Below are 18,756 nucleotides of genomic sequence, written 5' to 3'. Positions count from 1 at the left end.
CTGTAGTTGGTTTAGCCACTGTACTGTGATCCATATCCAATGCTAGGGATGGTGTTTAGGAACTAAATGAAACTTCTCAATATTCCTTCCAGGTTGCAGATGCTATCCTGGGAAACCAAATGTTTACTCATTATGACCGGGCTCACATAGCTCAACTGTGTGAGAAAGCTGGCTTGCTACAGAGAGCACTTGAACACTTCACAGACTTGTATGACATCAAGCGTGCGGTAGTTCATACTCATCTTCTCAATCCTGAGGTATGAGATCAAATATCCTGAATCTAGCAAAAGCCAGGCAATTAATAGTTGCTTTCAACATTTGACTTCAGAGTGTAGAGTGTTCTACTTAAGTCTAAAATGGCTTAATGTGTCTTTGCAGTGGTTAGTGAATTATTTTGGTTCCTTATCGGTAGAAGACTCTCTGGAGTGTCTGCGTGCTATGTTGTCTGCTAACATTCGTCAGAACCTACAGATCTGTGTCCAGGTAGCTTCGAAATACCATGAACAACTGTCAACACAGTCACTTATTGAGCTGTTTGAGTCTTTCAAAAGCTTTGAAGGTAAGTTTGTGGTCTTGCGTATAGCAAAAGGAGCTAGTGTTCACATCATACATGTGTGTATGAAGCTTGCGCTCTATCTGCCGAAATCTAGGAAGCCATATTGCACTTCAGTACCTACACCTCAAAGCTGTCTCAAAACCTGACCTAAACCTTAAAGTTCCCCTGTTAAGGAGGGGCACTAACATTGTGTTGCATATTTTAGTTTTCTGAAATGCTACCAAAAAACTTGACGCTGTAGCCAATCTAAAAAACTAACTGAAGAGGCTGCTGGTCTTTTTTCCCTTGCCCAAAACGCTCATTTTAAATTTGTGTAGGCTTTGGGTTTTGGACTTTTGTACTTCTCAGCAAGGCTAGCTGTATATAGTCAGCGTGGTGGTACATCAGTGGCCAAATACCTGCAGATGTGTAGCTGAACAGTATCTTGCTAAGTTTTAAAGAAAACCTCCTTAAAGACTGAAAAGTCAACATCATCTTGGACTCTTGGAATCTGGAGAATGGTTAGTGGAATAAGATGCTATTGTAGATGGGTTTCTTGCATAGGCAGCCTCTGTGTTTTTCCAAAAAACACATGAATTTTGACTAAGTGACTTGGCAGTCACTTTTCTGAAGTAGTCAAGTATTATATGGCATCAGCTTTAAGTGAACTTTAGCCCCAGGTTGCAGCAAGCAGCCTTTGCGCTGTATGTGGGTTTTAGTGAAAGGTGTGATAGTAACTTATGAGCACAACTAGCTTCGGTTTTCTAAACTTTTCCTTGCCTCCTGTCTAGGGAGTGTGTGGAAGGGCACATACTGGATGTTTTAACAAAGCTGACCTATGGCAATTGGTGATGATGCCTCAGTATTTATTGAAGTTGCATATAACCCACTAGTCTGTGTAATATATGGGGAGCAACAACAGGCTCAACTCAGCTAGGATAATCTGGTCTTTGTAAAACAATGACAGTGCTTGAATCTCTTTTCAGTTCTTTGTAAACTTCTGCAATAGTCAAATTCAAATTTTCATGTAATTGTAACTTAGAAGGCTTGCTTGAAAGCTAATATTGATCCAACTCAAGTGCTTTAGCAGAATAACATGTTGACTGTTTCCTTCGAGGTCTGTTTTATTTCCTGGGCTCTATTGTAAACTTCAGCCAGGATCCAGATGTGCACTTCAAGTATATTCAAGCTGCATGCAAGACAGGACAAATTAAAGAAGTGGAAAGAATCTGCAGGGAAAGTAACTGCTATGATCCAGAACGTGTTAAAAACTTCCTCAAGGTAATGTTTGGGTAGCACTGGACTGCCTTGGCCCATTTGGAGTTCTGATAAAACATGGTGTGTCACCAGTGAAATGAGGCAGCTCTGTGAAAGTACAGATGAGCCTTAACCTTCGCACTTAAGGATCCATCTGTCCTCTTAAAGCAGAGGTGACTAGCATGTAGGCAGTACCTCCTAACAGAGTCTGAGCCTGGAACGGCATCTAAAAAAGACAATCTGTTAGTTCAGTTCCTCACTGCTCTCAGGTTAACCTGGCTTGAACTCTTAAACTGTAATAACAGCGCCAGCTCACCTAGAACTTGTTACGGATGTCTGCTATAAAGTAGGAAACAAGTAACTTGAAGGTTGAGAACAACCATAATGCCAAATGAGTTCATAACTTAATGCTTATTTACAGTGTAATCAGCTTCAACTGAGCAGCTACAGAAACAACATATGAAAAGTGCCAACTCCATAAATGCTTTCAGAGTTCAAGGTTGATTTATCCCACTCATCTTACTTGTACACACTTACTGAAACTTCAGCCAGGTGAACTGCAGTTTAGTTGTGCTAAGATATGCCAGTCAGTGTCAACACATGCTGAGTGTTATTGCTAGGATTCAGAGCACTGCTGAAACATTTCTGAAGCATGGAAAAAGGTGGTGGGCTCAAAGTTCAGATTCTGTAGCCTGTTGTTAGTGCTGAGCTCATTGACAAATGTAATACTGCTATAAATGTCTGAGGAACAGTGTGGGAGGGGAAAACTTTATCTGGGAACATTTCCTGCCTTCATGTTTGTTTGGTTATATAGGATAGTCTTAGATTTTGCTGATCATATCTGAAGATGGCAAAACTCTTCAAATGAGAATTCTATAAAAATAACCTGGTCAGTGGGGTGTAAGGTATGTAAATCGATCAAGCCACCTAAGTTATCAAACTGTCAAATTCCTGATGAAAGCTATTGTCTTTTGTGCTGTTCCATGTCTGGAATGTGCAGGACATGTACCAGGTAAATCTCCCAGTGCAGGCCTCCCTGTGTAAAGTACTTAGTGTAATTTATATGTAGGATTATATTCTGGGATGTGCATGTTTGAATAAGTGATCTGAAATACGCATCCGGAATACTGTCTGTCACAAAGGCTAAGCTTCTGTACTGAAAGTTATGCTTAAAGTTAGAATGCTTTTAGATAACTAATCTGATTAGTAATTTAAGTAGTACTGCTACTAGCTCGATTCTTACTGTTCTCTAAATCCAGTTAGAAGGTATCACGAGACACATGGCACTTGAAGTCAATTCTGTACACAAGTTGCATGTTATGATCCACAACTTAATCTAGTCTTGGTTAAATTCCTTTTGAAATCCCAGAGTGCTAATCCTGCACACCAAACACCAGTGGCAACTAAAAATGCTATCTGTAGCTTAGGCTTGTAATAGCTGTACTGTGTTGTAAAACTTCATAGACTCTGCCATGCAAAGGAGCAGGGTTAAATTTCAGAAAGCTTCTTGCTGTAGGCCCTGAAGTGGGTGTGAGTACTCCTGCTTGCTACATATTGCAAACAATTAGTTGAACAATAAGCTGTCACTATTTGGTTGACTGTCGAATTTTGACTTTCCAAATTCAGCTGCTTGAACAGTTTAAGTGACTGTGTATGTGTCTGCTTAAGCCTAAGAACAAAACCAAATTACTGAAGCTCTTTTCTTTATAGGAAGCTAAACTCACTGACCAGTTGCCACTCATCATTGTATGTGATCGCTTTGACTTTGTCCACGACTTGGTGCTGTACTTGTATAGAAATAATCTCCAAAAATATATTGAGATTTATGTACAGAAGGTAAGTTACAATTTGTCACTGGGCTTTAACGAGTCAAACTTTCTAGAATTATATGCAGCTGTAGGCGCTATGTTTGTAAGTATTCTGTAAAGAGCCTCATACTTGAGACTGATGTTTAAGTACCTATTACTTCTGGTAAATTAGCCCTTATGTGAGTCAAGTCTCATTTATTATTCAGTCAAGCTGAGCAGTAACCCCAACTAATGTGTCTCTTGAAGGGAGAAGATTTGGTAGAATAACTTCGGAGTTCTTAGGGTGACTTTAACTTCCAGCATTTTAGTGGGGGGAAGTTCTCTGCTATACCTCCTGCAGGGACAAATTGACTTGCTCAGGAGCTTTTCGTATGGGGACTGAGCATGAGTGAGCCACTGAACTGTGGTGTGAATCCCTGCCGACTGAAAAATTGACTTTCAAGCTTGTCTAGAACCTCAGGAAGCTGGGAGTAAAAGCAGAAAGATGAGGTCAATCTTAACAAGAAGCCTTCACGTGTACATCTAGGGATAAGTATTGACTGCCTATATTGCATGACAACACACTGACTTCTTTAAATGATCTTGTTTAGGTGAATCCAAGCCGTCTGCCTGTTGTTATTGGGGGACTGCTTGATGTGGATTGCTCTGAAGATGTGATAAAGAACCTTATCCTTGTAGTGAGAGGTCAATTTTCAACTGATGAGCTTGTTGCAGAGGTTGAGAAAAGAAACAGGTATTAAACTTCTCCATGTCTCTTAACACTGCCAGACTGGTAGTGGTTATACTGCTCATCCATCAATGCATGTCCTCATTACGCAGTGAAAGCTGGTACCGACAAAACAAGAAGCTGCCATTGGGTGAGCAGGCAGCAGAAGTCTGCTTTACTACTTGGTTGATGTGGGGATCTCCCTTAAGCAGTCTCCAGATAATGAGTGTCTTCAGCATGTGATGTTCTTCATAGTGTCAGAAAGTTATCCAATTATAATAATGAACCAGAACGCAGATCAAAATGGAATACTATAACTTGGATTTAGTTACTGACTCTATCCTATACTGAAGCTGACTTCTGTAGTGAAGAAAACTGTGCAAGTGGATACTTATTCACTTAACCTCTCTAATGCGAAAACTGCTTCCTTCTAGGCTGAAACTGCTTCTGCCCTGGCTGGAAGCAAGAATTCACGAGGGTTGTGAGGAGCCTGCAACTCACAATGCACTGGCCAAAATATACATTGATAGCAACAACAACCCAGAAAGATTCCTGCGTGAGAATCCCTATTATGATAGTCGTGTTGTTGGCAAGTACTGTGAGAAGAGGGACCCTCACCTGGCCTGCGTGGCTTATGAGCGTGGACAGTGCGATTTGGAACTTATTAATGTATGTATGCATGCCAAGGCAGCAGACTCATGGGTTAAGTTCTAATCTGAGTATCATGGGATAGGTATTCAGGTTTATGACTGACAAAAGCACTTATTTCCTAAAAGGTATTAAGTTAGGAACTGCTCACTTCTAGTAACATAGGTAGCTACATAATCTCCCCTTGCAACTTAATGAGAAATGGGACATCCTAGAACATGAGGCTAATAGAAGTATCAAAGCCTGAGACTTCTAGTCTGCATCTCAGGCAGGCTTATTTGACGTTGCAGTACGATTAGCTCAGCCACTGTAGGCTCAATAGCTGTGACTTCACTCTGAATAAACTTTTGCCTTTTGCTAGGTGTGCAATGAGAACTCCCTCTTCAAAAGTCTTTCCCGCTACTTAGTTCGCCGTAAAGACCCTGAACTGTGGGCCAGCGTACTACTGGAAAGCAACCCTTACAGAAGACCGCTCATTGACCAGGTATAACTGGCAAAACATTAAAATCCTTTGGTGTCCTGACTTGACTTGCTAGTACCTGACTTAACTGATCTGTCAATGGCTTGACTCTGCCTGCAGGTTGTACAGACTGCACTGTCGGAGACACAGGACCCTGAGGAAGTCTCTGTTACTGTGAAGGCCTTCATGACTGCAGATCTTCCTAATGAGCTTATTGAACTGCTGGAGAAAATAGTTCTTGATAACTCTGTGTTCAGTGAGCACAGGTGAGTAAAGTCAAAACTAAGTCACAGGAAACTTGAAATTATACTTGGTGCAGGTGTTAAATTGCTGGAATGTGGAACAGCAGATAAAATAATACTTTCTCCAGAGGCGGGGGTGGTGTGAATTTCTTGATCATTACTTGATATGTATTTTTTCTTTCTCTATTTAGGAATCTGCAGAACCTTCTCATTCTGACAGCTATTAAGGCTGATCGCACGCGTGTCATGGAATACATCAATCGCCTGGATAATTATGATGCTCCAGACATAGCCAATATAGCTATCAGCAATGAGCTTTTCGAGGAGGCGTTTGCTATCTTCAGGAAGTTTGATGTCAACACATCAGCTGTACAGGTATCTTAAAATCTCAGTCTGTAATAACTTCTTGTGACATCTGCATCCTCACACAGGACTTTGCTGTTAATTTCTGACTTCAGTACTTAACACCAATTAGCAAAGTAATCAAAGCTCCTCAGTGTCTTGTCTCATGAAGCAGAACAAACATTGATTATTGAACCCTTTAGTAAGAGAAACGTCGTAAGCATAAAGCCACTCATGCTGTGTGGGTTGTATAGAGTAGTCTCCATTCTAAAAGGATCCATTGAAGAACTAACACAAAACACAACTTGGTGTCTTGTAAAACTGACCTTTATAGAAAGCAGCTGATCACGGTGACCCTTTCTTTAGGTATTAATAGAGCACATTGGAAATCTGGATCGTGCATATGAGTTTGCTGAACGCTGCAACGAGCCTGCTGTATGGAGTCAGCTGGCTAAAGCACAGCTTCAAAAAGGGATGGTAAAGGAAGCAATTGACTCGTATATTAAAGCAGATGATCCTTCCTCATACATGGAAGTTGTTCAAGCTGCCAATGCCAGTGGTATGATTAACTTTTATTTAAATCTTTACTGTTGATGTTGCTCAGCTCCTTTGCATGGTCTGTTGCTCAAACTGCAGTTCTGCCAAACCTGTATCTTGATGCAAGTAGACGAATTTGGTCCTTCAGAGACTGCCCTAAACGAGAATGGAAAAAGACAGTGTATTCAATCTGCAGATAATCAGTGGTCTTATAACTAACTACTTTAGCTGGCTGGAGACTTCTGTCAGAGCAATTGCTACTAAGGAAGTCTCTGCATGAAGTTAAATATCAGTATTTCATTAGGCCCATCATAAGGTGACCTTACTGATCTAACGTAGCATGTGCAGTATGAGGGCTAGTCTTGATTGATGGGGAATAGCTGCAGAAATACTGATGTCAAACTAGATTGAGTTGGTAGTATAGCTTATAGTACAAGTGTCCTCAATGGTGGGAAGTAAGTGTTCTGAACTCTGTTTCATAGGAAACTGGGAAGAACTGGTGAAGTATCTCCAGATGGCACGCAAGAAGGCCCGGGAGTCGTATGTGGAAACAGAATTAATCTTTGCTCTTGCTAAAACAAACCGTCTAGCAGAGCTAGAGGAGTTTATCAATGGACCTAACAATGCACATATCCAGCAAGTGAGTGAGACTGAGTTTCAGTTTTGCTGAATCGCAGCAGCAGGCTTCCTAGGCATTGCTAACCAGAGGGGTGTTGGGACTTCTATCTCTTTGGATATGTGGATAGCTCTTGGACTTTAAAGGCATTTCTGTTGTGATAATGGCTTGAATGCTACTCATTTTATGTAAACACTTAACTGAAAATCTGCAAGAATAACCTGGTTATGTTCTCCTGTAGGTTGGTGATCGCTGTTATGATGAAAAGATGTATGAAGCAGCTAAGCTGTTGTACAACAATGTGTCCAACTTTGGCCGATTAGCCTCGACTTTAGTTCACCTAGGTGAATATCAGGCAGCTGTGGATGGTGCTCGGAAAGCAAACAGTACTCGCACATGGAAAGAGGTAAACTTACTGATTGAATAAGTTAAGGGACTTCAAAGCTGTAGTCTTTTCAGAAGGTTTGATTATAAGCAGTAATGCAATTGTCCATTCCAGGTCTGCTTTGCTTGTGTTGATGGAAAAGAGTTCCGCCTGGCCCAGATGTGTGGACTTCATATTGTAGTGCATGCAGATGAGCTGGAAGAGCTAATTAACTATTACCAGGTAACTAAGTTGACTCCTGTTATACAGTCAAAGTCTAAATTCTGTCATGGCGACTTTGTCCAAAACTGGAAATTTAAAGTCAGGTCAGTTCCCAATGTGAAACATCTCTAACTGTATGTATCTCTTAGGATCGTGGCTACTTTGAAGAGCTGATAACTATGCTAGAAGCAGCACTTGGACTTGAGCGAGCACACATGGGGATGTTTACAGAGCTAGCAATTCTCTACTCCAAATTCAAGCCACAGAAGATGAGGGAGCACTTGGAGCTGTTCTGGTCCAGAGTCAACATCCCCAAGGTGAAAGTCTGAGGCCTTAAATTTAGCTTAAAATGCATCTGTCAGCATTGTCTGTACTCTAGCTTTTGCAATAGCAGCTCTTGAGGTTATTAATAGTGCTAAAGCCTGAGCACAGATGGACACTGATAGCAATATATGTTAACTAACATTTCTAATATGCCTTTTGCTTAGGTTCTGAGAGCTGCAGAACAAGCCCATCTCTGGGCTGAGCTGGTGTTCTTGTATGATAAGTATGAAGAATATGATAATGCCATAATCACAATGATGAATCACCCAACAGATGCTTGGAAAGAAGGCCAGTTCAAAGATATCATCACTAAGGTATTACTTTCCTAGCAAAAGGAGGTAAATTTCTTGCTATGTGCCCTTCAGATCTTTTCCTTTGCTAGTAGCCAGTTTAAAATTTGAGGTTCTTGATCTTGCCCCGTAATTTCAAAGCAAGTCAACTACAGTAACTAAAGAGATTTCTAGAGACAAGAATGAGTCTTGGATGGGTGTCTCAGTTGTGCTGGAATATGTAAGGTTATGTTGGTCTTTCATTTGGACTCCTCTACAGTCAAGCTTCTGCTCTGAATGTGCGTCCTTACTCATCTCTAGGTGGCCAATGTGGAGCTGTATTACAAGGCAGTTCAATTCTATTTGGAATTTAAACCTCTGTTGCTAAATGATCTGCTGATGGTGTTGTCTCCTCGGCTTGACCACACTCGTGCTGTCACCTTCTTCACAAAGGTAATTTTTCTACTATCCAGATCAAAGAAAAAGTTGCAATTGGAAAAGCATTTATCCATAGTAGCATTTTAAAATGCTTAGCTACTTCAGGGCCTTAGAGGGAAGGTGCTAGGAGACATCTACAAGAGGTATCTTGACTTAAATTTATCTACCTGATTTCCTTGAAGGTTAAACAGCTACCACTGGTTAAGCCTTACTTGCGCTCTGTTCAAAATCACAACAACAAGTCGGTGAATGAGTCCCTGAACAACCTCTTCATTATTGAAGAAGACTACCAGGTATGTCTTGCCTTGAAATGGTAACATCTGGAACAGGTATCTACTTGTTGTATATGCCTCATAATAGAAGCAGCTATTCCTGAATTTCAAAGTTCTATGCAAGCTGGCTTCTGTGTCAGTATTAACCTGATATTCTGGGTGTGCGTTTAATGTCTAGAAACACAGGTTTCTTTCTTGTTTTCAGTAGATTTTACCTCTTGCTGTTAACTTGCATTCCTTGAAGTATGTGTTTGCTGCCACTTCAAACTGAACTAGTGGTGACTAGTCAAGGATTAAGTGGAGAACTGTCAGTGGCTTTCTGGAAGCTTTTTGAGCTGTTCCTACTGGGGATAATCTGGCTACTTCTGTTCATGTGTGACAGATCAGCTTTTACTTAATGCAAACAGTGGGTGCTAAGGAAACAACTCACAGAAAGGGCAAATAGCTCTGAAAACAGTAGAACAGCTGTCTGATATTCAGAGGTTCTTGACCTCAGCAATCACTACTGAAAAATACTAACTGGAATACTCTAAATTACATGTGTGTCAATCACCAGCTTCTCAAAAAAAAAAAAAAATCTCTTTGCGGGTCTGGCTAGAATACTTTATCCTCCCAGAAGTAGGAATACAGAACTAAGATGCATGGAAAATGTTTGCATCTTTGTGGATGCAGTTGTATATTTGAGGTGTGAATAACTTCCTTCTCCTTAACTCAGGCTCTTAGGACTTCTATAGATGCTTATGACAACTTTGACAACATTTCTCTTGCTCAACGTTTGGAGAAACATGAACTAATAGAGTTCCGAAGAATTGCTGCATATCTCTTCAAAGGAAACAATCGCTGGAAACAGAGTGTAGAACTCTGTAAGAAAGACAGGCTGTATAAGGTAAGACCACTACACAGGTCTGGTTTAGCATACTTGGCTTGTTTGGAGACCTGTGACTTTCTAGTAAAGCTGCACTTTTTTGGGTGCCACTTGGTGGTGCCTGTTGCTAATCTGGCAAATCATGCTTCAGAGTGGCCATAGCTGGGCAGGTTTCTTGGAAACAAGTTATAGAATACCTCCTCTCTGCTACTGTTGGTAATAGATTGCAGCTTAGTTAAATACTACATCCGTGTTAGTGATTGTACTATGGCACCTGGGGCTAAACAGACTCTCCTGTTGTAGGATGCAATGCAGTATGCTTCAGAATCCAAAGACACTGAGCTGGCAGAAGAGTTGTTGCAGTGGTTCTTGCAGGAGAACAAGAGAGAATGCTTTGGTGCTTGTCTCTTCACCTGCTATGATCTCCTAAGGCCAGATGTTGTCTTGGAAACAGCGTGGAGGCACAACATCATGGACTTTGCCATGCCATACTTTATTCAGGTCATGAAGGAATACTTGACCAAGGTAAGAGCAGGTGCTTCTCCAACACTGAAAGCTTGTTAGTCACTGTGGTGTATGCCTTGAGACTGCTTGCTACTAACATTGATTTGGGCTTTGTCAAATGTCTGTCTGTCCTTGTTCACACTTATTTTTCAGTCCATCTGGGGAGAGACTTCGCCCTCTAAGAGACTGAAACACTTGCAGACTCCACCCTATCTACCAATTGCAGAACCTCCATCAGTAGTGTTTGCCTGACCATGGGCAGTGTCTTAAAGTAGTTCCAGGATTCAGGCTTTTCATATGCTGTGTCAGTCAGGAATCCCAGCTGGTATCAAGCTCTAACTAAATTCTAGACTCTATGCTAAAAACGCGTTATAGCTAGATCTTGAGTTAACTTGGTCTGCTGTGCATTTAACTCTAAAATGTGGCTCTTACTGAATGGCACTAATGATGACTCAGCTTTTTTTGAAGTGACCTAGGATGGGGAAAGTACTTGGTAATGCTCTGACAGATTTGAACCAGATTTGAGTTAAATACCAACTGTCACTAGCAACACTTGCCCAGCTGAAGCTTTCAGGGTATCTTGCAGTGAATGACATAAATTCCTTAATGATTAAGACTCCTTCTGTGTGAAGAAAAAACTTGTCTTCATTGACTCAAGCTTAAGTTTAGAGTGCCTGATTAGAAGATTTGCCTGGCCGTTACTTCTAATGGCAGGACTACTCTGTAGTCCTATAACCAATCTGCTGTCCTTAAATGCTGTATTTTGGGGGAGGTGGGGAGCTATCCAAGCATAACATGGCTTGTCAGATATGACCGATGTGCCAAGCTAATACTAAGCTTCTCCTGAGAGTAGTAGTCTTGGAGTAGGTTTCCTAAAGATTAAAATTTCATGATCTGCTGAAGGATTAGGATGTAACTGTAGCGTAGCTAATGAAATCAATGCAGTAAGATCCAGCAATGAGCAGAGCTGCCTTTCTAAAGCAGATACTCCTGGTGTTTCTTTGTTTTTACTCACCTGTACCTTAATTATTTCTTCCCTGACGCTTTTATTTCTACCTTTTATATGCTAAATATGGAATTTGATTTTTCTAAGCTGCACCTTCTGAATTCCTTTGCAGGTTGATGCAATAAAGGAAAAGGTGAAAGTTGATTCTTGTTTTCCATCTTTAAGTCTGGAGGACTAAGTCTTAAGGATTCTGCATGAGTTTTTTTTCTTTCCTATGTTTACTACACTGCTGCTACTGCTTTTCCCCCAAACAAAATATCACTAAAGCATATGCAAATTGTTTAACTCTACAAGTAGCTAGTGCTGTAGGACAAAAGTAGATTCATTTGCTACTAATAAGCTAATAGATCCTCAGGAAGGGCGTACAGGTGATCAGTTGGATCACAGTCAACCTGGTATCAAAAGGATACACAAGTACTACTATTTGACACTCAATCTGATTGGAAGATCCCCCTACAATAAGAAATAATTAAGTCTTGGGCCACTGTCTCTGAAGTATAAATTAATATAGCATTTGCTAGTTTAAGGACTGTGATCCAGTTTCTGATCTCCTGACCATTACTAATGCGTGCTGACTGTAGGCAGAATAGATACTAGCTGCTTCAGAAGAGACTCTTCCTCATTCAGGTGTCCAGTCCTTATGGTGCTAGTCTAATCCACGTGGTGCTTTAGTTCACATAGCAACTTAAAACTTCGGGTATTAGACAAAGTCTGTGGTTCTCCTCCCTGTAGTAGATTTCTTGTAGTTGTGCAAAAAAGACTGCCTTCCAAGCTCTTCAGCTTCATTAAGCTTTTCCTGCTACTTCATTTAAAAAAAAAAGGTAATGCTTATTGCTCTTGAGGCTTGCCTTTTTGCTGTGCAATTTTGCCCTTCCAAAGGGCAATCTCTAAGGTTTCTGTCCATCTGCTTCTGTACAAATACCACTCTGATTTCTCCTTAAACCAGAGGTCAGTCCTAGTGTGAGTTTTCCATTAATGTGGCTGAGCAAAGGGTGAACAAACTGACAAATGGCTTGAAGATGGACTAAATGCAAACTGCTTCTTGGTGACAAGATGTCTAATTACACCACTGGAACTTAAGGTTAACCTGACTAAAACGTGTAGTGTAAGGTCCTTCAGCAGCTAGTAAGTGAGGCAGTAAGAAAGCGTGTGTGTGAAAAAAGGTAACTGAACTGCAGTGTTTGCATAAACTACGCATGTGTAGCAGTCATTGCAATTACATCCCACTGTTCCTTAAGCTATGAGGCATTGCTGTGGGCTGCGTGTGGGTTTTTGGGGGGAGCCTGTATGGCAGTCATCTTCAGACCTCACTCTTGCTTCAGTACTTTTGCCTCTTTTTCATGCACACATAACACGATAACATTGAATGCATGTTACTTTTCCTCTGCAGCTTATTGCAGTTCCTGTGGAAAAGCCTTTAAAACAATCTTGCTACAAGTGTGTAGGGTACTGAACCTGGTGATGCTCAAGCAAGTGGTGTAAGAACTGTCCTGCAGGCTGGTTTCAAACTTGCAGTTATTACTGTAAATATATGTTTAGCTCTTGAGAGGAGGTGTCAAAACCAGGTCAAAAATGTGTTAGATGTCCTGGGCTGGAGGCTTTCCAAGTGTGTGTAAGCCAAGTGCCTCTGCTTAGTAGCAAACTCTGCACATTCTCCTTGGATTTGCATCTCTAAACTTGTGCTTCTGTGTTCAGTGTGTTGCTATTTGAGTTAAAAACAGTGCAGTTCTCAGCACGGTGTCTTGAAATGAGTCTTGAAGCATTGGCATACACTCCTGTGCACTTTGAGAGCAGCAAGCCAGATACTGGTGTGAGGCAACAAAAAGGCTTGTCATGAAAGCCCAGTCAATGAATGAACTTGTAAAGCTCAGGACTTATGCCATGTCCTGGATTTATGCCTCTAATTGAGGTTACAAATTAACAGGTTTATGGAACACATGTTGTAATTCACAACTAAGCGGAAGGAAGCTGTTAGAGCTGCCTGCAAATATTTGCTAATGTAGCACAGTTAAGCTGAAAACTGTTTTAACTCATCGATGTTGGTGTAGCTGAGTAAGTAATGCTGACCCTGTGTAAGGACAGGAAGCCTGTCTTTAAACTTGTTTATTAAGGACACAAATGAAATGAAAGACTAATCTGGTTTGTGAGTTGTCTTACTGTCTTAAAAAGTAATTGGCATGATTGTATCTGACTTTATTCTAAATATTATCTCCCAGGTAAAAATATCGGTACCTAATTTTTTTTGTTTTAGTTTCAGGGCCTGCCTTAGACTGTAGTAATGCTGAGTTTCCTTGGATCTGTTTTAGTAACAAGCAATATTTCACTACAGAACAAGTTTCTTCCCTTGCCTTTCTGTAGGGGTGGGCCAACAGCACAATTGTACTTGCTGTGCAGCAGAGTGAAGCTGGCTAGTCTTGTCTTGTTACTGTGTATTAAGCTTGAACAAGTTGAGTATTTGTGGGTTTAGGCTGACTGCCACACAGTTCTAGACTGGAAAAAACCAAGTCTTATACACATGCATTCTCTGCATTTGAACTCAAATTGCATGAGTGAATGGGTTTGAGAAGTGAAATCTTGAGGCTCAAGTGACATGTCGGATGCTATTGCAGTCTGCCGTATACAAACACTAACTTCAGATTACTTTGCTTCAATGTTATATTCAGGGAAATGTCTCCAGGTCTGGGCATTATCTTAGCAATTGCTCCAACACCAAAGGTCTCCAACTGACATTGTGCTAAAAATCTGAGTTTGTGTTCTAAGGCTGTTGGTTTGAAGCAGTTGGAGCAACACTGGCTGACTGAGCTCACTGATGTGAAGATAGCTCTAGTCCAGTACGGGACCTTTCATACAAATCTTCAGCCTGGAGTGAGCTTTCAAAGAAGTTCCACAAATCCCTCAATTAGGGTTTTTTTCAGGAAACTGACAGTCTTGACTGCACCAGTACCAACATTGCTACTTGAATTGATCTTAACTTGTAAATGGTCTCCTTTTCTTGATGGGTGTTAACATCCCACTAAGGCTTTTCCACTTCTCTGCCATGAATAAGTACCTCTTCTAGAGGAGTTTTTGTAATTGTTGGTCTCAATTACAGGTGGATAAACTGGATGCATCAGAGTCTTTGAGAAAGGAAGAGGAGCAAGCTACAGAAACGCAACCTATTGTTTATGGTAATGCTTTAGTTCATGTGTTGTTAGTAACACATTTTGCTCTTAAATCAATAGTTCTCTAGATGTGTTTTTTTGCCAAGGAAGTCCTTGGAAATGGGAATATTCTTCTTGTGAAATCAAGTCTTAAGAGAATGCGTTCCAAAATACTAGATGAAGTACAACTCCAATGCTGCTTCTAAGGTTGGATATGGACTGCAGGATTTAAGATTGTCCTAGCTTATGCTAGGGAGTTATTGTTAAACATACCAATGTCTCCAGGGAAGTAGCAGGAATTCTGCCGACTGAACTCTCAGTCCAGAGGAATAAAGATGAAACTTCTGTCTTCCAGGTCAGCCACAACTTATGTTGACAGCAGGACCCAGTGTCGCAGTTCCTCCACAAGCACCTTTTGGCTATGGCTATACTGCACCTCCATATGGGCAACCGCAGCCTGGCTTTGGGTACAGCATGTAAGATGCAGCACAAGTCAGTTTGGAGCTAGCATATTTTCTTACTGAAAACTCCACCGTCCCTCCCCGCTTTAACTCATAACAGGGAAAAGCAAGAGTTCTGCCTCGTGTTCTTGTAACCTTTATTTCATGAAGGACTGTTTTTTCTAGCGCAAACTATTTGAATCACTTATGTTAAATCTTTTTCACATTCCATGTCATTTAGACTTTACTTTAAAAGGGGAATAGTTTAAACAACTTTGTTCAAGTGGGCTTTTGCAAGACTGCTTATTACCATTAAGTCTATTGTGAAGATTCTGATTTGCACTCTATAGTGTTAAACTCTAATATTGAATCTTAAGTTCATTGTATGTGAGCAGCTTACAGTATGTACTGTCTATTCTAAATGCATTTAAGTCTCACTGTATATTCGGAGAAAGCTAAAGCAAAGATACTTGTATTTGACCTTGCAAGACTGCTGACAAGAGACAACACTAATCAGCATATCCTACCCTGGTTGGATTGCATAGCTCTAAAAGAATTTAAAATGCGTACAGACAACCTTGCCTGACTTAAAATGAGTAAAAGTTTGGGTTTTTTTTCCCTTAACCTATGCAGGTTTTTCCAGTTATGCATATAGAAAATGCTAGTGTCTTTTTGCTCACTCCATATGTAACAGATGACCTTATGTTGTGCTGTATCCTGTGCTTTTGTGGGACATTCCATTCAGGAACAGAGCACCATGATTCCAATCTGTGTATTTACTAACCCTGCCCTGAGGTTTGTGTATGTTGGATATTGTGGTGTTTTAGATCACTGTTTTGAGTGTACAGAAGAGAGAATTCAAGCATATTGCTGTTCAGTTTTGTTTGTGCAATTTGAAATGACTCAATTTAAAAATAAATTACTGGACTGTGGACATGCTGCATAGTGGTAGCTTCACTTTACTGTCTTCAAAAAGGACCTTTGAACTTGAACCGAGTATTACAGTGCTAGTAGTGTGGGGCATGCACGTGTGTACATTCAAGGGTATGGGGGCCATTAGGAGAGCAGCAATGGAGACCATTAGTGGTGTCTTGCACTGAGGGGGCAATACAAGAAAATACGTAATGCTTTTTCTGTAGAAAGATTATGCCAGAGAGAAGAAAATAGCACTTTTCAATAGTTGGCTGCATTGTGGTCAACTGCAGCATATTTGACCAGATGATACATTAGGATTGTAGTAGGGTGTGTCAGTTAAATTGAGATCATGTTCTAGGTATGTAAGTTGCCTTAAATATATTTAGCTTCAAATAAAATTGACTTAAATGTTTCTCTATGAATACTGTCATGTTTGAGTGTAATGAGTATTGCAGCACTGACCATATTTGCAATAGCTGTAGAAGCTTCTGTCGCTTAACCAGGAGCTGTCCCAGTGTCAGGTTCCAGCTCTGAGGCTGAACCCCCTTCCTGCTTCCTCCTGTGCCTCCAAGCTTGCGGTGTGTGATCCTGTCAGCCAAGCACTGCAGTGGTTGCGTGTGTAATGGGGGGTGTGTGCACTTAGTGGGGGTTTAACCTGCCACCGGCTGTATACTGTCTTTGTTCAAGAGTGGGGTGGAGCAAAAGTCTGCAGTGACTAGTGTTGTTCTTGGGAAAGTATTATGCCTAAATAAGAGGTGTGGTATAAAAACTTCTCCATTCTCTGTGTTTATACTTGCTATTGCTTGCATTTCAAACCCCCCCCATCATTCCCTCTGGGTCTGTAAATTTGACTGAGACAGAAGCGTTTCTCCCTTACAACTTGCCTCACATTCTCAGCTGGAAGACACTGCTGAGAAGCTGCAGAAGAAATGCGCTCAACAGCACAGTTCTTGCAAAACAGCTTTGTTGTAAAACTGACCTCATGAGAAGTGCAGGGAACTGGCCTTTTACAGTCTTAGAGCTACAGTGGAGCTGCACAGGTAGAATTTATACCAGCCATGGATCTGACTGTCCAGTAACTCCTGTAATAGTGCTTCCTTAAACCCCAAACCTGTTAATCCCAAGTAAAATGGGATTTAAGTTAGTCCCTGTATGACAACCTGTTTATATGTTGGGTGGCTCCCTGTACCTTGGCTAAACTGGGAATGCTGACCTGTTTGCAGATTCCTGCAAGTGCAATAGCTATGCAGACACCGCTGCACAGCAGCATGGATTACAGCTGCTCCCCACAACTGTTTACTGGCTCTTAAGGTTGGGGCTGCAAAGCCTGTTTAACTTGGTCAGTCTCATACCAGTTACAAGCTATTGCATCAGTCGCTCTGTTAGGAACTGTTTGTGCAGCAGGAAGTTGGCTACAGCTACCCCCAGCTCTATGGAGCAATGTAACTGCTGCAGCAGCTAATCTTTTCCAAATTAAAAAACATGTATCTTCAAAAACCCCTCCTGTAAGGTAGAGAGGAGGGAACCTGTCATTTTTAGGGGACAGATTCACTTAAACTTTATTAATGCTTCTAATCTGGTAAACCAGACCAAGCGCAAAATCCTTAATTAATTGTGCAAGTCTTAAACATACTGGATTCTGTCTTATGGATAGTAAAATTCTGCCAGCTCTACTTTCCTCAATTCCACTGAGCCTAGTATTTTCTTTCCCACTTCAGAATGCAATACAGAAGCTAGAGAAACTCACAAACTGCACTGACGTTAAACTTTGCACATTTACATCTTTTACAAAAACTGGTTACTTTATTTATACTCAGAGAACATATGGAAAAATCCCAAAACTTGGGTTTTATCCCTTCAGTACTGATCTATACCAGTGAATTCAGATTTCTTTGGCCCCTGGTTTAAAACAGCTTCAGGTGACCAGAAACTCTATCTACAACATCAGCTGGTCCCGGTCCAATACCAAGGACTGTCTGGGAGCCTGGAGCTATCTGAGTACGACCCGCGTCTTGTATTAAGCTCACAGTCAGTCCTAGGTGTTTAGCATCAGCCAGGAGCTGGATCAGAGTCTCTTCATCGGGGGCTTTGAGGACTACTTTAGGTTGTCCGCAGTATTCCCACTGTTTCAGGAGTTCAGGATTTCTTCTTTGAACTTGCTTATAGGCAGAAACAGCGGCATGGGAGCACTGTGCTGCCACTTTACCCTTTCCCATCTTCAAATCATTGCGGACAATCAGCACCATCTTGAACTCCCCGGACTCTCCCATGACATTAGCTTCACTCCCCAGGCTGGTCACAGGCGCAGTCACTCCGGCTTTGGGCTGCCTTAAGAGCCTCCCGCGAATGCCCCATCCCAGGCACACTCCGCAGGCAACGCCAGCGATGACACTGAGGAACCCAGGTTTAGAGAGGTAATCCATGATGAATTTTGGAGACTGGCTCTGAAAGGTGGAGAAAGAATTTACTCAAGCATTTTTCAGCTTGTGGGAGTGCACCCAGCTATTCAGAGACAAACCACATTTGTTTAAAAAAAACCACACAAGACTATTCCATCTTCATGCACTGGGAAAGGCTGCTCAGAGACCTTCCTTGGTCCATGATCTTCTTTCCCAGCAACAGCTTTCTAATCCCAAACATGTCACCAGTGATGGTGCACAACCTACTGGTGGCGGCCTGCGACTCAGGAAGCAGAACTAAGAAAAAAATCGCAAATTATGTGAAAGTTGCACTTAAAAATGGTAAGAGAAACGATAAAATGGTGGGTGTCTTTTTAAGTCAGTAGCCAAAATTTACTTGAGGGCTACTGCCCAGGAGGCAGCGAGGGGCGGAGCAGAGCCGCCTCC

General features: G+C 41.4%; 2 protein-coding genes across 4 annotated transcripts in view; one reads left to right on the top strand and one right to left on the bottom strand.

Moving 5' to 3' along the window:
- The window catches only part of CLTC (clathrin, heavy chain (Hc)), a 24,509-nt gene extending 8,186 nt beyond the window's left edge, over positions 1-16,323 (top strand). For 2 of the 3 annotated variants that reach the window (XM_010289147.1, XM_010289148.1), the window contains exons 11-31: positions 93-257; positions 379-559; positions 1,653-1,816; positions 3,503-3,628; positions 4,191-4,333; positions 4,741-4,975; positions 5,316-5,438; positions 5,535-5,680; positions 5,848-6,031; positions 6,365-6,557; positions 7,018-7,175; positions 7,393-7,557; positions 7,651-7,758; positions 7,887-8,054; positions 8,226-8,375; positions 8,652-8,783; positions 8,951-9,061; positions 9,756-9,926; positions 10,209-10,430; positions 14,507-14,582; positions 14,911-16,323. In XM_010289147.1, the coding sequence (XP_010287449.1) occupies positions 93-257; positions 379-559; positions 1,653-1,816; positions 3,503-3,628; positions 4,191-4,333; positions 4,741-4,975; positions 5,316-5,438; positions 5,535-5,680; positions 5,848-6,031; positions 6,365-6,557; positions 7,018-7,175; positions 7,393-7,557; positions 7,651-7,758; positions 7,887-8,054; positions 8,226-8,375; positions 8,652-8,783; positions 8,951-9,061; positions 9,756-9,926; positions 10,209-10,430; positions 14,507-14,582; positions 14,911-15,035 (3,246 nt within the window). In that variant the 3' untranslated portion in view covers positions 15,036-16,323. Of the gene's footprint in view, positions 1-92; positions 258-378; positions 560-1,652; positions 1,817-3,502; positions 3,629-4,190; positions 4,334-4,740; positions 4,976-5,315; positions 5,439-5,534; positions 5,681-5,847; positions 6,032-6,364; positions 6,558-7,017; positions 7,176-7,392; positions 7,558-7,650; positions 7,759-7,886; positions 8,055-8,225; positions 8,376-8,651; positions 8,784-8,950; positions 9,062-9,755; positions 9,927-10,208; positions 10,431-11,527; positions 11,549-14,506; positions 14,583-14,910 lie in introns of all 3 variants that reach the window. The other variant, XM_010289146.1, reaches the window with a different exon arrangement.
- Positions 16,324-17,814: 1,491 nt separating this feature from the next.
- Positions 17,815-18,333, bottom strand: PTRH2 (peptidyl-tRNA hydrolase 2). Its single transcript, XM_010289144.1, has one exon. The coding sequence runs from the start codon at positions 18,331-18,333 to the stop codon at positions 17,815-17,817; it is 519 nt and encodes a 172-aa protein (XP_010287446.1).
- Between the last annotated feature and the right edge of the window lie 423 nt (positions 18,334-18,756).

The sequence above is a fragment of the Phaethon lepturus genome, unplaced genomic scaffold (assembly GCF_000687285.1).
Source record: "Phaethon lepturus isolate BGI_N335 unplaced genomic scaffold, ASM68728v1 scaffold24826, whole genome shotgun sequence".
NCBI classification, from domain to species: Eukaryota; Metazoa; Chordata; class Aves; order Phaethontiformes; family Phaethontidae; genus Phaethon; species Phaethon lepturus.
Note: the sequence above shows the minus strand (reverse complement) of the source record. Positions and strands in the feature narration are given on the sequence as shown.

Excerpts from the sequence above, each read along its gene's own strand:
- PTRH2 (XM_010289144.1), bottom strand. The coding sequence starts at position 18,333 with ATGGATTACCTCTCTAAACCTGGGTTCCTCAGTGTCATCGCTGGCGTT.